Source organism: Astatotilapia calliptera, chromosome 19 (genome assembly GCF_964374335.1).
Source record: "Astatotilapia calliptera chromosome 19, fAstCal68.1, whole genome shotgun sequence".
NCBI lineage: Eukaryota > Metazoa > Chordata > Actinopteri > Cichliformes > Cichlidae > Astatotilapia > Astatotilapia calliptera.
The window spans coordinates 3,907,610-3,923,728 of NC_137440.1; the positions used below are offsets into that span (position 1 = coordinate 3,907,610).

Genomic DNA, 16,119 nt, shown 5'->3' on the forward strand with positions numbered 1-16,119 from the left:
AAGCACTTCTAACCTTTAGGTAGTGTGTGAGGGTGGAAGTCTGCAGCATAAAAAATTAAAACGGAAACGTGTTTTATGGTGTGGTCTGCTGGGGCGGCAGCATCTCTGCTGGGGACAGGAAGAGACTGAACAGGGTGATCCGAAGGGCCAGCTCTGTTCTAGGATGCCCTCTGGACCCAGTGGAGGTGGTGAGTGACAGGAGAACGGCGGCTAAGCTGTCATCCCTGATGGACAACATCTCCCACCCCATGCAGCAGACTGTGACAGCACTGAGCAGCTCCTTCAGTGGGAGACTGCGGCACCCACGGTGTGGGACGGAGAGATTTCGCAGGTCTTTCCTCCCCACTGCTGTCAGACTCCATAATAAAGACTTTAACTGATCAAGCACACACATCCATACATATGCAATAATACTAAGTGCAATAATCCTTTCTGTCATCGTTGTATTTTTACTCAGTTGTATATAGTATTTGTATTTGTATTCTATTTTTATCTTATTGTATATTTATTTTATTTTATTCTACTGTATATAGTATTTTATTTTATTCTATTCTGTACAGCTGTGTACTGTATTTATTCTTATTGTATTCTAATTTTTGCCTCATAACTTTTGCACTGTCCACTTCCTGCTGTGACAAAACAAATTTCCCACGTGTGGGACTAATAAAGGTTATCTTATCTTATCTTACACGATTTTGGTTCAAGCAAATTGGTGAACTATTTGACATACAACATGGGGATCTGTCACATTTCAATAAGGATTCACAGCAAATTTCTAACTGCAGAGTATGGATCAAGTGGTTATTTTGTTCTGGTCAAATGGATGACAATGCTGTGGCAGAAAGTACTTAATTTCTAATATTATTATTATTTCTGTTATTTTTCATTTGTTTTAGAAGACGTCTCCTACAAAATGTAAACTCTGTTTAATGTTTCATAATTTGTCATTAAAAAGATTGCAGAACTGTGCTTAAACAGCAAAGGTGTTCACTTGTATCAGATATGTAAAAATCCATGACTTAATTTATTCTGTGGTACAAAGTCACTGAGCAGAGCACTTCACCAAAATCAAAACAAACTGCCATGAATAAATACATTAAAAGGAGGCAGTCTGTTGTCTCATTCAGCTGAACATCTGCCTTCATCATAAATTATTGAAATGTTTTAACAAGCTTAATAAATAAAAACACATCTGATATTAAAAAAAAAAACCCTGAAAACAACAGTGCGTCTAAATAACAAATTTTTACCTCTGTAGCTTATAGTTGTTCATCTGGATGTAGCGTTTTCAGTGGGAGAAAGATAAGACAAACCTTTATTAGTCCCACACATGGGAAATTTTTTGGTCACGGCAGAAAGAACAAGTTGAAGAGAAGTAAAAGTTAAGAAAAACACATTAGAACAGGACAAGAAAAAAAAAATAGAATAACATACTATACAACAAGAATAAAATACTTTATTATGGTAGGAAAAATTGCACTTGGTAATACTGCACATCAGGGAGACAGTTACAATTGTGTATGGGATGTGTGTGTGTGTGTGTGTGTGTGTGTCTGTCTGCACATGTGTGGTCATCTGCAAAGACCATGTTGTAGAGTTTGATAACAGTTGGAAGGAAAGACCGGAGACTCTCCGTCCCACATAGCGGGTGCCGCAGCCTGCCACTGAAGGAGCTGCTCAGTGCTGTGAGGGTCTCCTGCATGAGGTGGGAGATGTTGTCCAACAGGGATGACAGCTTGGCCACCATTCTCCTGTCACTCACCACCTCCAATGGGTCCAGAGGGCATCCTAGAACAGAGCTGGCCCTCTGCTGGGGACGGGAAGAGAATGAACAGGCTGATCCAGAGATGCTGCCGCCCAGCAGATCATACTGTAAAAGATGACCACGACAGAGTTCTAGAAGGTCTTCAGGACTGGGCCCTTCACTCCAAAAGATCTGAGTCTTTCCCCAACTCTCTGTGAATGGTACTTATGGCCATGTATCAATTGTCATTAATTAATTAAGTAATAACCTGGTGAGACTGAAGAAGTCACTTGGATAAGTGATGAAACGTTTCTCAAGACATTAAGACAAATAGTTTATAATTAGATACAAGATAATTACTAACTATTAGATATACTGTATGGCCATCTCAGAAATCGGGGGTGTTTTTAGTCATCCATGGAAATTAGAAGTGAAAGATGGAGGTGGAGGGAGTGGAAATATTGTTTGACAAAACCAAATGAAGGCACACTTATTGAAACAATCCCCAGCTCTCTTCGCAGGCCCATACAATAACCTGGTTCAGAAGCTTTCATCGACTTTGACCCCCTAATCCAATGTTGTAAATGTGTTCTTACATAGTTTCAGGAATACACAAACAGCCTCTGATGAAGATAATAATATTTGAAGCCCCCACAACACAAGTATATCTGAATATGACTGAAAGACATTACCTACAAGCAGAAATGAGATTTTAACTGTTTTAGTAAAATGAAGACAGAACATATCATCTTTGAGGTTGCAAAGTGTCCTTGTTTCTAAGCTCTAAAACAAACTGGTCCCCACCTAGCCAATTAAACGAGCACACACACACACACACACACACACGCAGATTAAAATGCCATGCTGACATAATCCTCAGTGTGAATTCTTTGTATTTGGTGCTGTTACTACATGGGAAAGAAGCCAAAGTAAGAAGTTAAAGTCCACTTTTAATAAATGTCTCCATTAGGGATTTTGGAAATCCCTTCAAAACAGTGGTTTTAAACACACATCTGGGTTTTTCCAACACCACTGGTTATTTTAAAGACACCGATATCACCTGTGACCAGAATCAGTTTAATCAGTGTGTACTTTTTGAGAGCCATCTTCACAAACGACAGAAAGAATCCAAATGCAAAAAATATAAAACAATGTGAGGTAAACACAGAGTAACACAAATAATAATTTTAAAAGAACAAATGAAAAAATAAAAACAGCTTAGTGATGACTGTCTCTATTCCTGCAGTATAGATTTGAGGTCTGTTTCCGTTTCAATGCACAATAACTTTTATCACAGAACCAGTGTTACCAGCTTCAACTGAAGGAGACACGTGTAATTATAATTATATAATAAGTATAAAATACAAAAAAGCACTTTATGGGATAATAATGTGAAACGTTCTTAAAGGAAACATCTACATTTCACTTAGTGACGAGTTATAAAACAAATATTTTATGGTCTTCTGTCCACAAATTAACCAAATGTAAGAATTTTGTTTAAAATGCTGCATTTAAACATAATCAATTTCATTTTCATTAATTGCAAGAGGAATTGAAAGTAATGTATCTACTTCTAATTTTCCATATATTTAGCTTTAAAGTAGCTAATACCTTAAAGTATTAGCTACTGATAGTTACAATTGAAACTTAGTGGGGGTTTTAATGCACAAAACCTAAAAAGGAAATTTTTAGGTAGTTGCCCAAATTCACATAGCAGGAGGTTCTTTAAAGATGAGTTAAAGACACACTTGTCTAAAGACGATTTTGTAGTTTTATGTTTATGTATGCAGGAAGTAATGTTTAATGCTCTAAAATATGAAGAAATGCGTGACTCCAGAGACAGTGAGTTGGAACTGTTGAGCTTTATTAGTAGCGCTTAGTATGAGGAACAGAAATTACGGTGAAGACAGAAAATATTTAGTCCATTAATAGAACAGAGCAGATAAAACAAAGTGGAATAAAGATATCGGCAATGAGAGAGGGAGATTCACATGTTGTCAGTGTCCGTGTCACTTTTGGCCAAGTTGGGAGAGCTGTGAAAATGAAGACCACAACAGGTTTTTAAATAGACACAATGAAACGTCTATGGGCTTATTGGCTTATCCCCTCACTGGTGCTGTGTGGTTCCTCACCTGTTTGATGAACTGAGACGCATTGAAGAGCTCACTGCAGCCATAAACAATCTTCTTCCCCTGCTTAGACTGGAAATACAGAAAAATAAAATGACGTTTGCTACTGAACCTATTATTGCAGGGAGAAAGTAACACTTCCACACAAATACTGTTGTTTTTACCAATCTACATGTATTTAACACCTTTGGTGTTAGCTGGTTGTTCGGTGGTAATGTTGCCTCACAAGAATAGAGGTTTTTGGGTTCAAAGCACAGTAGGGCCCCTCTGTTTGGAATAGGTATATTCACCCTGTGCTTGCGTGGTTTTTCCGTGGGAGCTACGGTCTCTCCTACCATCAAAATCACTAGGTTAATGCTGCCTATATCAGGAGGTATTCAAAGCTTTCACTTACTGGTAAAAATAAAGCACTGAACTTTGCAAATAACAAAAATGATATAAAGAGTCTGCATGCCATTTTGTTATGTTAGTGTTAGTATGTGTTGTAAGTTTGGTCCAACAAACTTTGAATATTAGTATCGCAGTTATGACTTGCTCATGTTGGTCACTTTATTTCACACTGTAAACAGTAAAGCTGCTTCGTTGGTCATTTTAAACCACTTCAAAGTCCCTTTAAATCTCAACTGTAAATTTTAGACTGTTATTAACCCTTTTTTACTCCAAAGTGTACATTTACTCCCCTTACCTCAGTCTCAAAGTATATATATATATATATATATATGTTTATTCTTACTCTTCCTATATTTATTTTTGTTCTTTTGCACTGACTGGAACTGCAGCCTCGTCGTCTCGTCTCTCTATATACTGTACTGTATATAGCAGAAATGATAATAAAGTTTACTTTGACTTTGAGTACATTTTCCCGACTTCTATTTTATATAATGTGACAGTGTTTTCACTGAAGGACCTAAATTGTTTTAGTGTCATTAAACTTTAAGAGTTTTAGTTTGATATTTAACCCATCCCATGTGAAACTACATTGTATTCATCTGAAGAGACATCAGACTAAAATATGGAAAAGAACTTTGAAATGTACTACCGTACCTTGGTGTAGTCCACCAGATTCTGGTACTCGATATAGTTTCCTCCACCCACTACGAAGACGATGGCCTGAAACAGCAGGAGGTAAAAAAATCAAGCTTATATCAGAGGATATGTTGAAGGTGATGGACAGAAAGACTGCAAATGATTAAAAAAAGCTGCTGAAGTGATTTTACAGAATGAATTTCAAGTATAAACACTGCCAAAGACAAAAGTTTTATGAACTGAAAGAGGTAGACGCCTCTAATTGTATGCAGGAAATCAAGTTTTATTCCAATATTCAGGATTTGTAATTATTTACTTCATTACTATACTTATGTATGCATTTAATTTCAGATATGTTTTTACTTGTTCAAGAAATCAATTTTGTGATATTGTATCTTATTTTTTCACATCTATAATTACTTACTATAATAATAGTAATGTAATTACTAGTCCCACAGTTACTGTTTTATGATCTACCACAGACTTGCTCGCATAACTGTTGTTTTACATGTGATTGTGTGGTGACGGGATTAATAAAAGTCCAAATCAAATTCAATCTCATAAAAAAATTCCAGATTTGAAACTCTGCAACTTTCATCACAGCTAAGAAACAGTTAACTGTGCGTTATGAGAGAATCATGTGCGGCAACAGAAATTCCTGTCTGTCTTGTGTTTCCTTTCAACTTTTGTTTATCCTGGAAATAACCTGAACTGAATCTCATCAGTCAAACTTTGGTCCAGATACACAAATTCACCTCCTGAAACGGGTTCTTGTTCCTGGGGATGGAGCTGAAAGAGAAGGAAAGGATGATGAGACATCTTCGAGTGTATTTTACCCACCGAGAAGATGAGCTCTGCCAAGCTACAGATGAGATTTTGGATTTGTTTTCATACCTTTCACTGCCTCGCAGCATCTTTGGGTCAAAGTATCGATAATCATCTGTTTCCTTAAGGATCAGATAGAAAATTTTTTTTAGTCAGACGTACTACACATGACACACTTGTACTCAACAGCCACAAAAATAAACCCTAAATAATGTAGATGGTAGAGGGATATGTAGATTGGTTTGGCTTTTCTGATATTATTAGATGAAGAAGAGCCTCCGATTTGTAACTTAAAAAACAAAACAAAAAACCTGCTGGTGTCAAAATGTAAAACAACAACAACAACAAACAAACAAAAACAGAGTTAACCAAATTGAAAGCACGACAAAGGCAAAAGATTTATTTCACAGGTTGACCTGGTTGTGTTGTCTCTCAGCTCCAAGGACTAAACACAGACAGAATGACACAGCACTGTGTCTTTTGGCTTACTGTCACATGACCTAGATGCAGGTGGGTACAGGTTTAGTTCAAAGTAGTATTTGTACTGGAGAAGGATCGTTTTTGTCAGTGATGTAAAAGCCCAAGCAGACCATGAAAAACAAAGACGAGTCAGATTTATCATCTTCATATTTTCCTCATTTTAATGACACAAAGCTCTGCAAATTGTACGTCTCCCACTCCATCCTAAATTAATTACAGGAAATCTCAGTTCTTATGCAGACACTCAAAAACAGCACAACCTATTTATTAGCTCAAACTTAAAAAGTATTTCCTTAACTGCTTTGAGCCGGTGTCTACAATGGCACCAGTAGTTTTTGAGGTCAAAATTAAAACTTGTGCCAGAGCACCTCACAAACGCAGAAAAACAAAGTTGAACTGTGATTTTCTAAAAGTCGTTGGAGACTTTAAAGGCTTTCAGTTTGTCCACATCAAGAGAAAATCGTACAAAAACCTCCACTGTGAACAGCAACATGGTTTTATTACGTGGCTTTATCTGATTAATGTTAGTATTAATATTAATATTTTATCTAACTAAAAAATGAGTAATAACCTCTATAAACTTCTCCACCATTTTGCTATACTTTAACTAAAACATAACCTCGAAATGCAACAGTTTTACACTGAGGACAATCTGATAGAGGGAGAATGTGCTCCGTTTCTTTTATCTTCATCCCAGACTTCCATCCCCGCTCCACCCTTTCCCTTTTTATTCACAACAACAGGACCTTTGTTGGTAGTCTGTAACTCCAGACGCTGAGAAACCTGCAGGGGGTGTGTGTGTGTTCACTTGCAAGTCTGTCACTACAAGGACCGGTTTAAGCTTTGAGCAGAGACATTTGGGACTTAACTTCAAAAGGAATTTTTGAAAGTTCAGAGTTTGTTTTAGGGTTCACGTTAGATTCAGGTTTTGCTTTGCATGCATATTTGTGCGCATGGTCAAAATGAATACATGGGCTGAGAGTCAGAAACTGCACTTTCAGTTCAATGTGATAAAGTGTGTTTGCTAGTTCACGTGGGTTCAAACGTGAGTAATAGAATATGTACTTTCCTTCCTCTCACACATGGACCACAGCAGTTAATATGAAGCTAATGTAATTTGTGGCATGTGTGTTGGAGCTGTCAATCACAGCTGAAGTGACACAAAAACGTGTCTTTCTTCTGAGTTTCCTCTCACCAATTAAGTTATGTTGAGGCCTACAGATATGTAGGTCTTTCAGAGGAACCTTTCATATTTTCTTTAGCAGAGAAGTTCTACATGTAATATAGAGTACTCTGCAGTTTTGTATTCACACTATACGTACATGGTAAGCTGCTTTTATATCATGTGTCTTTCTGTCGGTCAACTTTACACTTATATTGTATATTAAAGTTCCATTTGAGTAACTTTTCTTTCACATCAAGAGAAAACAACTTAAAATGATTCACGTAAAAATGTGGCTTTTTGGAAAACTTTTCCCAATCTGTACCGCAGAAGTGGACACCAGAGACACATCAGTGGGACTAGAATCCCCCCCCTCTTAATACTCGTATTAAGTGTTTCTATAAAAGGGCTTGGGCTTTTCCCGCTTTTCACAACACTTCCTATATTTTTAACTAATATTGGAAATATGTTTTTTAAATCATGAACAAAAACAAAACTCACAGGATGAGACTTCATCTCCATCAGGTTGTCCAGGATACGGGTTACCGGAAGGTTCTGGAAAAAAAAGAAAAAGAAACAACTTTTAACCTCCTAGGACCTGGCGTCCACATATGTGAACATCACATTTTGGGTTATTTAGACTAAAATATTCAATTTTGCTCTACATGGGCCTGATATCCACTTACGAGGACATTATACTGCTACTGTTCTATCAAAATTTTAAACGAATATCCTCATATGTGGCTCTTATTTTTCTTAAAAAAAAAAAAAAAAATAAGGTAAAAGAAAAAAAATCTGCTAATTCTTTGTTTTTACATTCATCGGGCCCCAATCAGCCCAAATATCAGAGAGAAATGAAAAACGCACGTTGTGGAAGAGTTCGGGTCTTAGGAGGTTAAACATAACAAAGAATAATGAATCTCTTACAATAAATTCATTTACTTTTTATGATATTTCATAAGAATCATGAGTTTGTGTTTAGGTTGGACTTTTTTTCTTTTTAGATATTTGGTAAGTAGCTATTTTGGAAAACTGGAGTTGCAAGTGAAGAAAAAAAAACAAAAAACAAGAATAACTTCAAATATCTTCCCTAACAGAGCATCAAAAGATGCATTCAAATCTACTCTCACTGTTAATAATGTTCTGGCAGCAAAGCAGAACAGGTGACTTCAGCGGGTCCAATTTCAGTATGAAGAAAACAGACGCCACCCTCCCAGTGTGTACGTGTGTGTGTGTGTGATGATTATAAATGACTTTCTTGTCTGTGCCAGTTTTAGTCTGAAACACCCTGTCATCGTCATCGTGCTCATCCATATTCCTGTTGTCTAGGAATGAGAACGTCGTCACATTGTGTGCACTTGATTTAATATTCTGCCAGATGCAAGCAGACAGAGAATGGTGCTTTTGTGCAAAGGCTGTTAAATGCAATGTGCAGATGCAGTTCAGAATTATCTCGTATATATAAATATATATATATCTAAATATAAAAATGGGAATGCTGGAGAAGATGTGGATCAGAAGAGCCACATCATTATCATATCTTTTGGGACTGCCCTAACTTAAAAAATTACTGGCTGGGAATTCATAAAACTTTGTGTGAGGTTTTTAAGATAAAATTTGACATCAATTTTGTAAATTTGTACTTGGGCTTGGTTGCTGGCTCGGTCCGGGGAGGGGACACAAAACTCTTACAAGCGCTATTAGCGGCCAGCAAAAAATCAATAACCAGAAAGTGGTTAAATCCAATCCGCCAACACTTGAGGAGTGGTTTAATGTGATTTTCTAAATATTTAAAATGGAAAAATTGACATTCTTTTTAAAAATTCTAAAAGACAAATTCTACAAAATATGGAATAAATGGATTAGCTTTGTGTCCCCCATCCGCCCTAAATTTAGGTAAGACCAGCCCTGAATTGGTGTATCTCCCATGTATCGTACAATGTCAGGTTGACCCTCAACTTCATAATATGTACCTAATGTAGTCTTTGTAAATAAGTTAAACATGCTGCATTATGTAACACACTGTCAAGCCAACGAGTTAATTTTATTTTTTTGCTATCAGAATGTAAAACAAAAGGACTAAGAAAAAGGTTTTTTCTTCTTTTTTTGACTAAATAAAGTCAATGCACTTTATTGTAACAAGTCCTTTTTTTTTCTTAAATAAAAATATAATTTAAAAAAAAGAAAATGATCTCGTTTTCAGGTGAAAACATATGCCAAGGAAGTTTCCCAAGTGTTACATGGACAAACATGAACAAAAATGTGAGAAAAGGAAAAAAACAGAAAAAGAAGGAAAAGTGCTGTTGATTACAGCCCTGTCCCTCCAACCTAGCACTTTATTAACTACAATTAAATAAAAAAAATCTTCAGATAATCTTCATATAAATGAGAAAAAATGTGATCTCTGTGACATTTGGGACTATTTTTAAACTAAAATGATTCTTCTTTTTCTTCTTACAAACAAATGCCATTTCTGAGGTGCTAAAAGGTCCTCAAAAACTCTGACACGTGTCACATGTATGAGCATGAGTGATGTAAAACAGCTTTCAAAGTTTCCATAAATACAGCACATTATAATAAATATGTGTAGCTCTGATGATGTAAATATGCAGCAGTTGTGTGGCAGGCTTTAAATGTAGTTTTATCACTTTAATTTGAAGGCTGTAAGGCATCTTTGGTCAGATAAGACTGGGTACTGTTCAGGTTGATGAACTGGACTTTAGACAAGTTCTTAATTACTTTTCTTGTGTTGATTTTGGTAAGAGTAGTTCATTGTTTCAGCTGGTTTTCTGGAATTGAAATGGTAACAGAAGGAGTTTTACTCACATGCTGTTTGAGCACCAGGTTTTTCACACCCTCCATGACAAACTGGGAGCCAGTATTCATCACTCTGGAGAACAGTCTGTGGGGATGGAGTTGGGGGGGTGGGGGTGGTAAGGAGAAATAGATGAAGAAAAGCCAGGACGGGAGGAGAGACAGGATGGAGGAAAGCAAGAGGCGGAGGGCAGGAGGACAGGGTTAGGCTGGTAGTCTAAGAAACTCTAAAGTAAAGGAGAGAGTGGGATGTCCCTGACTTTTTGATTCAAAAAGTCAGTTTACAAAAATAGAGTAATAAAAAACATGACACAGCCTACACTCAGGAAAACAAACTTTCAGGATTTGTGTTACACTGTGATATCACAATTACACAGCCAAGCACCTAATTAGTCCCACCTGGATCCACCCCCTACTCTACCTCTACTATAGCAAAATCATAACTGCTGTCACACTATGGTACCAGTGTGCCTGCTATCACCATCAACCTTGGTTGTATGCCTACACACAGAGAACCACTTTCTTAGAGGGCTACGAATATAGACGTATATACACAGAGTGAAAAGGTATGACCCACTATTTTATTGTCTCATTTTTCACTAGTGTATCTAATGGCAGAGGCAGGAAAGGAACAGCTCACTACATGAATGAAGCACACACAGCAGCCATTCCTTTGGAGCTTAAATTTGGACATATTAGACTTCAATAACACACGGAAATAGGGTGTAATATGTGACTAACAATAACAGTAGGAGAGTAATCATAGTAGGCTCCAGTTATATTTCACAGCCATTGAGAGGCAATTAAGGCACAGTAATATGTGGTTATGTTGTTTCTAAACAGTTTCTAAAGCTGCTAAATCTCAGTGGAAAAACCTTACAAAATTAATACATAAAGCTGGTCCAGCTGTTTAATTCACTGCTGATTACTCAATGAAAAGAATGTTTAAATTGTCATATAACATCATTTTAGACTTGTCATCTCACTTATTAGTTCATAATTCTAAAACTATGTTAAAAAGGTACAAACTAATAATATTATTTACTTACCCCATAGGTTTGACTCCACTGTTGCCATAATTGGCTGGTGTGGCAGCCATTTTGGTAAAGGCCCTTGAAAGCATGAGAAGAAACCAGAAAGACTTAAGCATACTGACGAATTAGTCAATACCGTGTAAATTAAATGATTTTTAGATAAAGCCTTGATGGAAATTTTGAGTTCAGCATTTATTACAAAATCTGTTGACCATTGGAGGGTCAAAATATGTGGAGTTAAATGATGCTGCTGGGAAAAAACACAACTTACTTCCATTGTTTAATGTAGTTTAGAGGTGAAAGGTCACAGACTGCATCCAACAAAGCCTTCTTATACTGCTCCAAATCAGACTGAAACACAAAAACAAAATCCCACAGTCATCTAATGTTAACACATAAAGACGCCCAAGGCTAGAAAATAGGTGGAAAATAACAACAACAATAATAATAACAGAAAATAATAATAAAATAATAAAAGGTTAAATAATGGGGGGAAAAAAATCAATCGCACAAACCTTCCTCAGCATAAGAGATGTTTCCTAATAGTGCCACCAACATGTAATCAAGATGTTCTTACATCATTGAATAAAGAGTGACTGTTTATATTCAATAAAAAGCTAAACAGACACTGTGAGTATTTTGAAATAGGTGCAGTGTCAGCTTTGCGACTAAAAGGTACTGGCAAAAGTTCTGGGAGGAGAACATTTAAGGAAATAATATAATTATGATTTGAAGCACATAAGTTTGCAGCACACAAATTAACACAAATTGTTTTGAATATTGCAAAACGTACATCTTATTTGCACTTGATGTGATTGTGATAGGTGCTGTTGGGAGTGTTTATTTATTTAGAATTGAGAGGGAGATGCTGTCAAAACAAGTGTGTAACTGACACTGACAAAATGATCAAAGCTGTAGATCGCGTTCCAAAACTTGGCTGTGTCTTGTAACTCTTCATTGAGTCATCACCCTGAATGTTTAGAGTTGAGCACCAAATATATTTGGTCTACAGCAACACTTATATTCATGAAAGAGAGAACTTACATGAACAAGAAAGTCAAGACACTTTTTGCAGCGAATGACTGGTTTGTAGTGTTTTAGATTTTTAGTCCCATTTCTATACAAAAATCTCTGCGTCTTATCTCTCAGCAGTGTGCACACAGTGCTATTATATGCAATACAAGGCAATACTGTATACAAGGATTTCAGGTTTGTGTGCATAAACCCTATGTTCCACCTGACCTGTCAGATTTATTGAATGAACAGCTATCTCAACTATTCTACCGCACACAGTCCCAAACAATTTCTAGCAGAAAAGTTTGCAAATATACGAAAAACATTGATTCTCAATATATTAAAGATTGCTCTTACACTGTATTATGTATATAATGTTACTAACTCCCTTATCAGGTCTGCTCATTTTTGACCCCCAAATTTACTTTCAGCACATATTTGTGATTGCAACATCAAGCTAATTTTCACACACTTAGTAAATCTTACTGTACCGTGGCAGAATATTACACCAGCAGTGTCAAACATAGGTTTGCTGAACTGTGGCAATCCAACCCACTGGAGTTTGTTTTACACTATAAAAATGACAGAGGAACGAGGCATAATCTTTTGACTTTTACTTTATTTTGCACCAGAAACCAATACTTTTCACTTTAAGTGACCAACTGGTCATTATCGTAAGCCTTCTTCTAGAACTGTATGAACAAGTTTCTTTGACTTATGAGTGTGAATGTATAAAAAACTTTAACTGAAATAAATATTTTTCTTAGGACTTCTCAAAAGGTCCACCACCTGTTTCATTCATTAAATACAAAAGGTGTTTTCTTAGGTTATCCAACAGTCCAATCCATTCAAGATCAAATTGCAATGTATGTGGCCCATGAACTAAAATGAGTTTGTCAGCCAAGGCATATCATAATAGGAATGATTGAATTTTGTGCACCAATTTAATTTTGGATAAGCTGGTGCCATTCACAATAGAGCAGAGTAGGTTAATGGAAGAGGAGTGCTCTGTGATGTGTTTTTGTCTGAAAAAAGTCTTAGTTATTGTCAGTTATCACTGATGTACATGTGGGATTTATTTAGCCTGCACTCTTGACTGAAACAAAAATAAATGAAACATCACTTAAGCCACCCCATGTCAAATATTTCATTATGCATTAATCATAACACAGAATTTAGCTGTTCAGAGTCCTGCCAAGTAAAGTAAGACATTAGTGTATATAGTTCAGTTTACTTCAGTGTGAAAGAATATGATGCAGTGTGGATCGTCCACACATAGCTTACTCTGATGAGCAGCTCGTGGAAGCCACCCAGGCATTATTAAAGTGCCAAACCATGTTAGAGGGCGCACAAAAGTGTGCCTGATTGTTTTTGTAGCTATCTGATATTTATCTAATCCACACTAATGAAAATCCAGCAGCAGTCGCAGAAACCTTAAAGCAAATAGAAGAGAGTAAGGAAAAGGGTGAGAGCGAGGTCTGTGAGATATAAAACAGGAGGTAGAGGAAAGAGAGCAAGAGACAAAAAGACATGGACAGAAGGCCAAGAGTTGGTCACAGAGGGAGAGGGATGACCGGAGATGACAGGAAGGAAGAGGGGAAACAGTGAAAGAGGGGGTGGAGGAGAGGGGGCTGAGAGGGTACTCCCAATGGGGAACATCTCTCAGCTGGATGAAAGATGAAAGCAAGAGTGAGGCTCACATTTTGGCAGAGGGGCGAGCAGTCACACCATCTCACAGCAGAGGAAATGGAGGATGACACTCTGAGAATCACAGAGCTCAAAGTGGAGATCTTAAACAACCATCAAACAGTCTCCTTTCTGTTGTTCACATTTGGGAAACTTTTCGCCGAAAAAGACGATTCAACAGACAACTCCAGACATGGTCTCCTTCACAAACCTGACCAATCACTCCTTGAAATGGGAATGTCTTAGAATTATACTATACTGCATTATCCACAACATACTGGTACATATCATCTCAACAATAAGAATTATACTGGTCCAAACTACTAAAAATGCCAAGAATAACACAGTTTGAGAGACAATATACAGTATTTTTACACTAAAAAGTTTGAATCCCAATAAACTATACCATAGCTCAGCATGGTGTGCAGTGTGTCCTTAAGAAATACAAGTGCCAGGCCTAAAAAACTATCTAGAGCAGACGAACAGTATCTGAAAGTCATGTCTTTAAGAACTGAGACCTGACGGTCACATTTAGCGTCGTCAACAGCCTCATTAATTGCCACCCTTTCATCAGGTGGAATGGTCAGTTGGAAATGTTTACATATTGCCCAACGTTACTACACAAATGACAAAAAAAGACTGCCTGAGAGAATTCTGACTGTGTAAAGAATAAAGGTTTCTTCTCAAATATCGACTTTAAAGCAAAATACAAAGAAATGAAGGGTTGCTCAAGAGTTTTGCTTTATACTCTTCATAGCTGAATCAATGGGCTACTTTCAGTCATTGTGCAAAGGTACTGTTTATAAGGCTGGGGATACCTGCATTCAGCTGAGAGTGAAAAAGTCACTTGGATGAGTTCTCCCACTGAAAACGCTACGTCCAGATGAACAGAATCAAGCTTTTGGGATTTACTTACCTGGATGATTAAGCATGCATCAAGAAAGCCAAATCAGTAATGTGACCTCCCCCAGTGTACTTTAAACTTATCAGGCATTGCGGAAAATGGGATGCTTTCATAAAACAACATCCAAGGGTTGTAAGAAAAAGAAAAAAACATTTCTGTCATCTGGAAATGGTTGTGACGGACAAGATGTGAATCAAAGATCCATTCTTCAAGAATCCAGTGGAGGGAAAATAGGTGTGGATGAGAACAAACAGTGAAGAGAAAAACAAAACAAAACATAACTGAACTTACTCTTGATGCCACTTGAGGCTGGCTCTCCAAATATTCCTATCTTAAAATTGATTTTTGGCTAGGCTTAAAGTTAGGGGCAATGGGACGCTTCAATTGACAGGTAGCTCTTGGTGTCTTCTAATCTAACCAAGTCAGTTTTTTTCTGAGAGAAACTTTGGTTCAGCCATTTGTCAGTGGCTCATAATGAAATGATAAATACGGTACAGCCAAAAAGATGTTTCTCATACAGCACATCCAAAATGTGGCTATCGATCAATATCCTTTGGTTCTGAGAACACAAGAGCGCAACCTACTTCAAGCCATCTGCACAAACCATTTCTATTATTTGCCAAACCACAGCTGGTGTTGCAAGTCTCCTCTGTGCCATTTTTTTGAGCGATGATCTAGAGCACTGTCATCTAAGATGACAAATTAAATTCTGTTTGGTTCAGAAGTCTGAAACAAGATGCTGAGACTTGGCCGGGTTAGCTTCTACTTCAAAACATGGAAGAGACAGTGAGATCACTACGGAAGGAGTTTTATTTAATCAGTGAACTTATAATAGAGTGTTTAACTGAGAGAATAAATCTAGTTAATCTCTTGTTCAATCATAATTGTGATCCTATAAAATAACGCCTACCATTTTTAAAAGTGCCTTTTTGCATAATGAGTAGTCTTATAATTTTTTTTAGTATTTGCTAGCTTTGAATAGAATAGAATAGAATAGCCATAATGTGTACAACCCATAACAGAATATTATTTTGGCTTGTACACTGGCAAAAAGTCAAGACAGTTGACTCGCTTCTTTGCGAAACAGTTACCCATTACAGAACATTCATTGGATTTTTGCAGTGGCAGTACCACACTACATTTCCTTATGAACAAACATGAAAATTTCGTTATGATCTCACGTGTTAAAAATACTTTGTAATGTCATGTTATTTGTATATGCTGCATTCTATTAACACATCTCTCTCAGAGAAAGGTATTAAGAGCTGAAGTCAAATAGTGGAAACCATCACAGAGAAATA

The 16,119-nt window shown here is 36.9% G+C and overlaps 1 protein-coding gene across 1 annotated transcript in view; it reads right to left on the minus strand.

The window, feature by feature from the left end:
* Positions 1-3,587: 3,587 nt before the first annotated feature.
* Positions 3,588-16,119, minus strand: part of scfd1 (sec1 family domain containing 1) — a 36,791-nt gene continuing 24,259 nt past the window's right edge. The window contains exons 17-25 of the mRNA XM_026191977.2: positions 11,486-11,565; positions 11,230-11,292; positions 10,193-10,268; positions 7,868-7,921; positions 5,794-5,846; positions 5,655-5,688; positions 4,918-4,983; positions 3,877-3,945; positions 3,588-3,777 (exon numbers count right to left, since the gene is read on the minus strand). Of these exons, the coding sequence (XP_026047762.1) occupies positions 3,754-3,777; positions 3,877-3,945; positions 4,918-4,983; positions 5,655-5,688; positions 5,794-5,846; positions 7,868-7,921; positions 10,193-10,268; positions 11,230-11,292; positions 11,486-11,565 (519 nt within the window). The 3' untranslated portion in view covers positions 3,588-3,753. The remainder of the gene's footprint in view (positions 3,778-3,876; positions 3,946-4,917; positions 4,984-5,654; positions 5,689-5,793; positions 5,847-7,867; positions 7,922-10,192; positions 10,269-11,229; positions 11,293-11,485; positions 11,566-16,119) is intronic.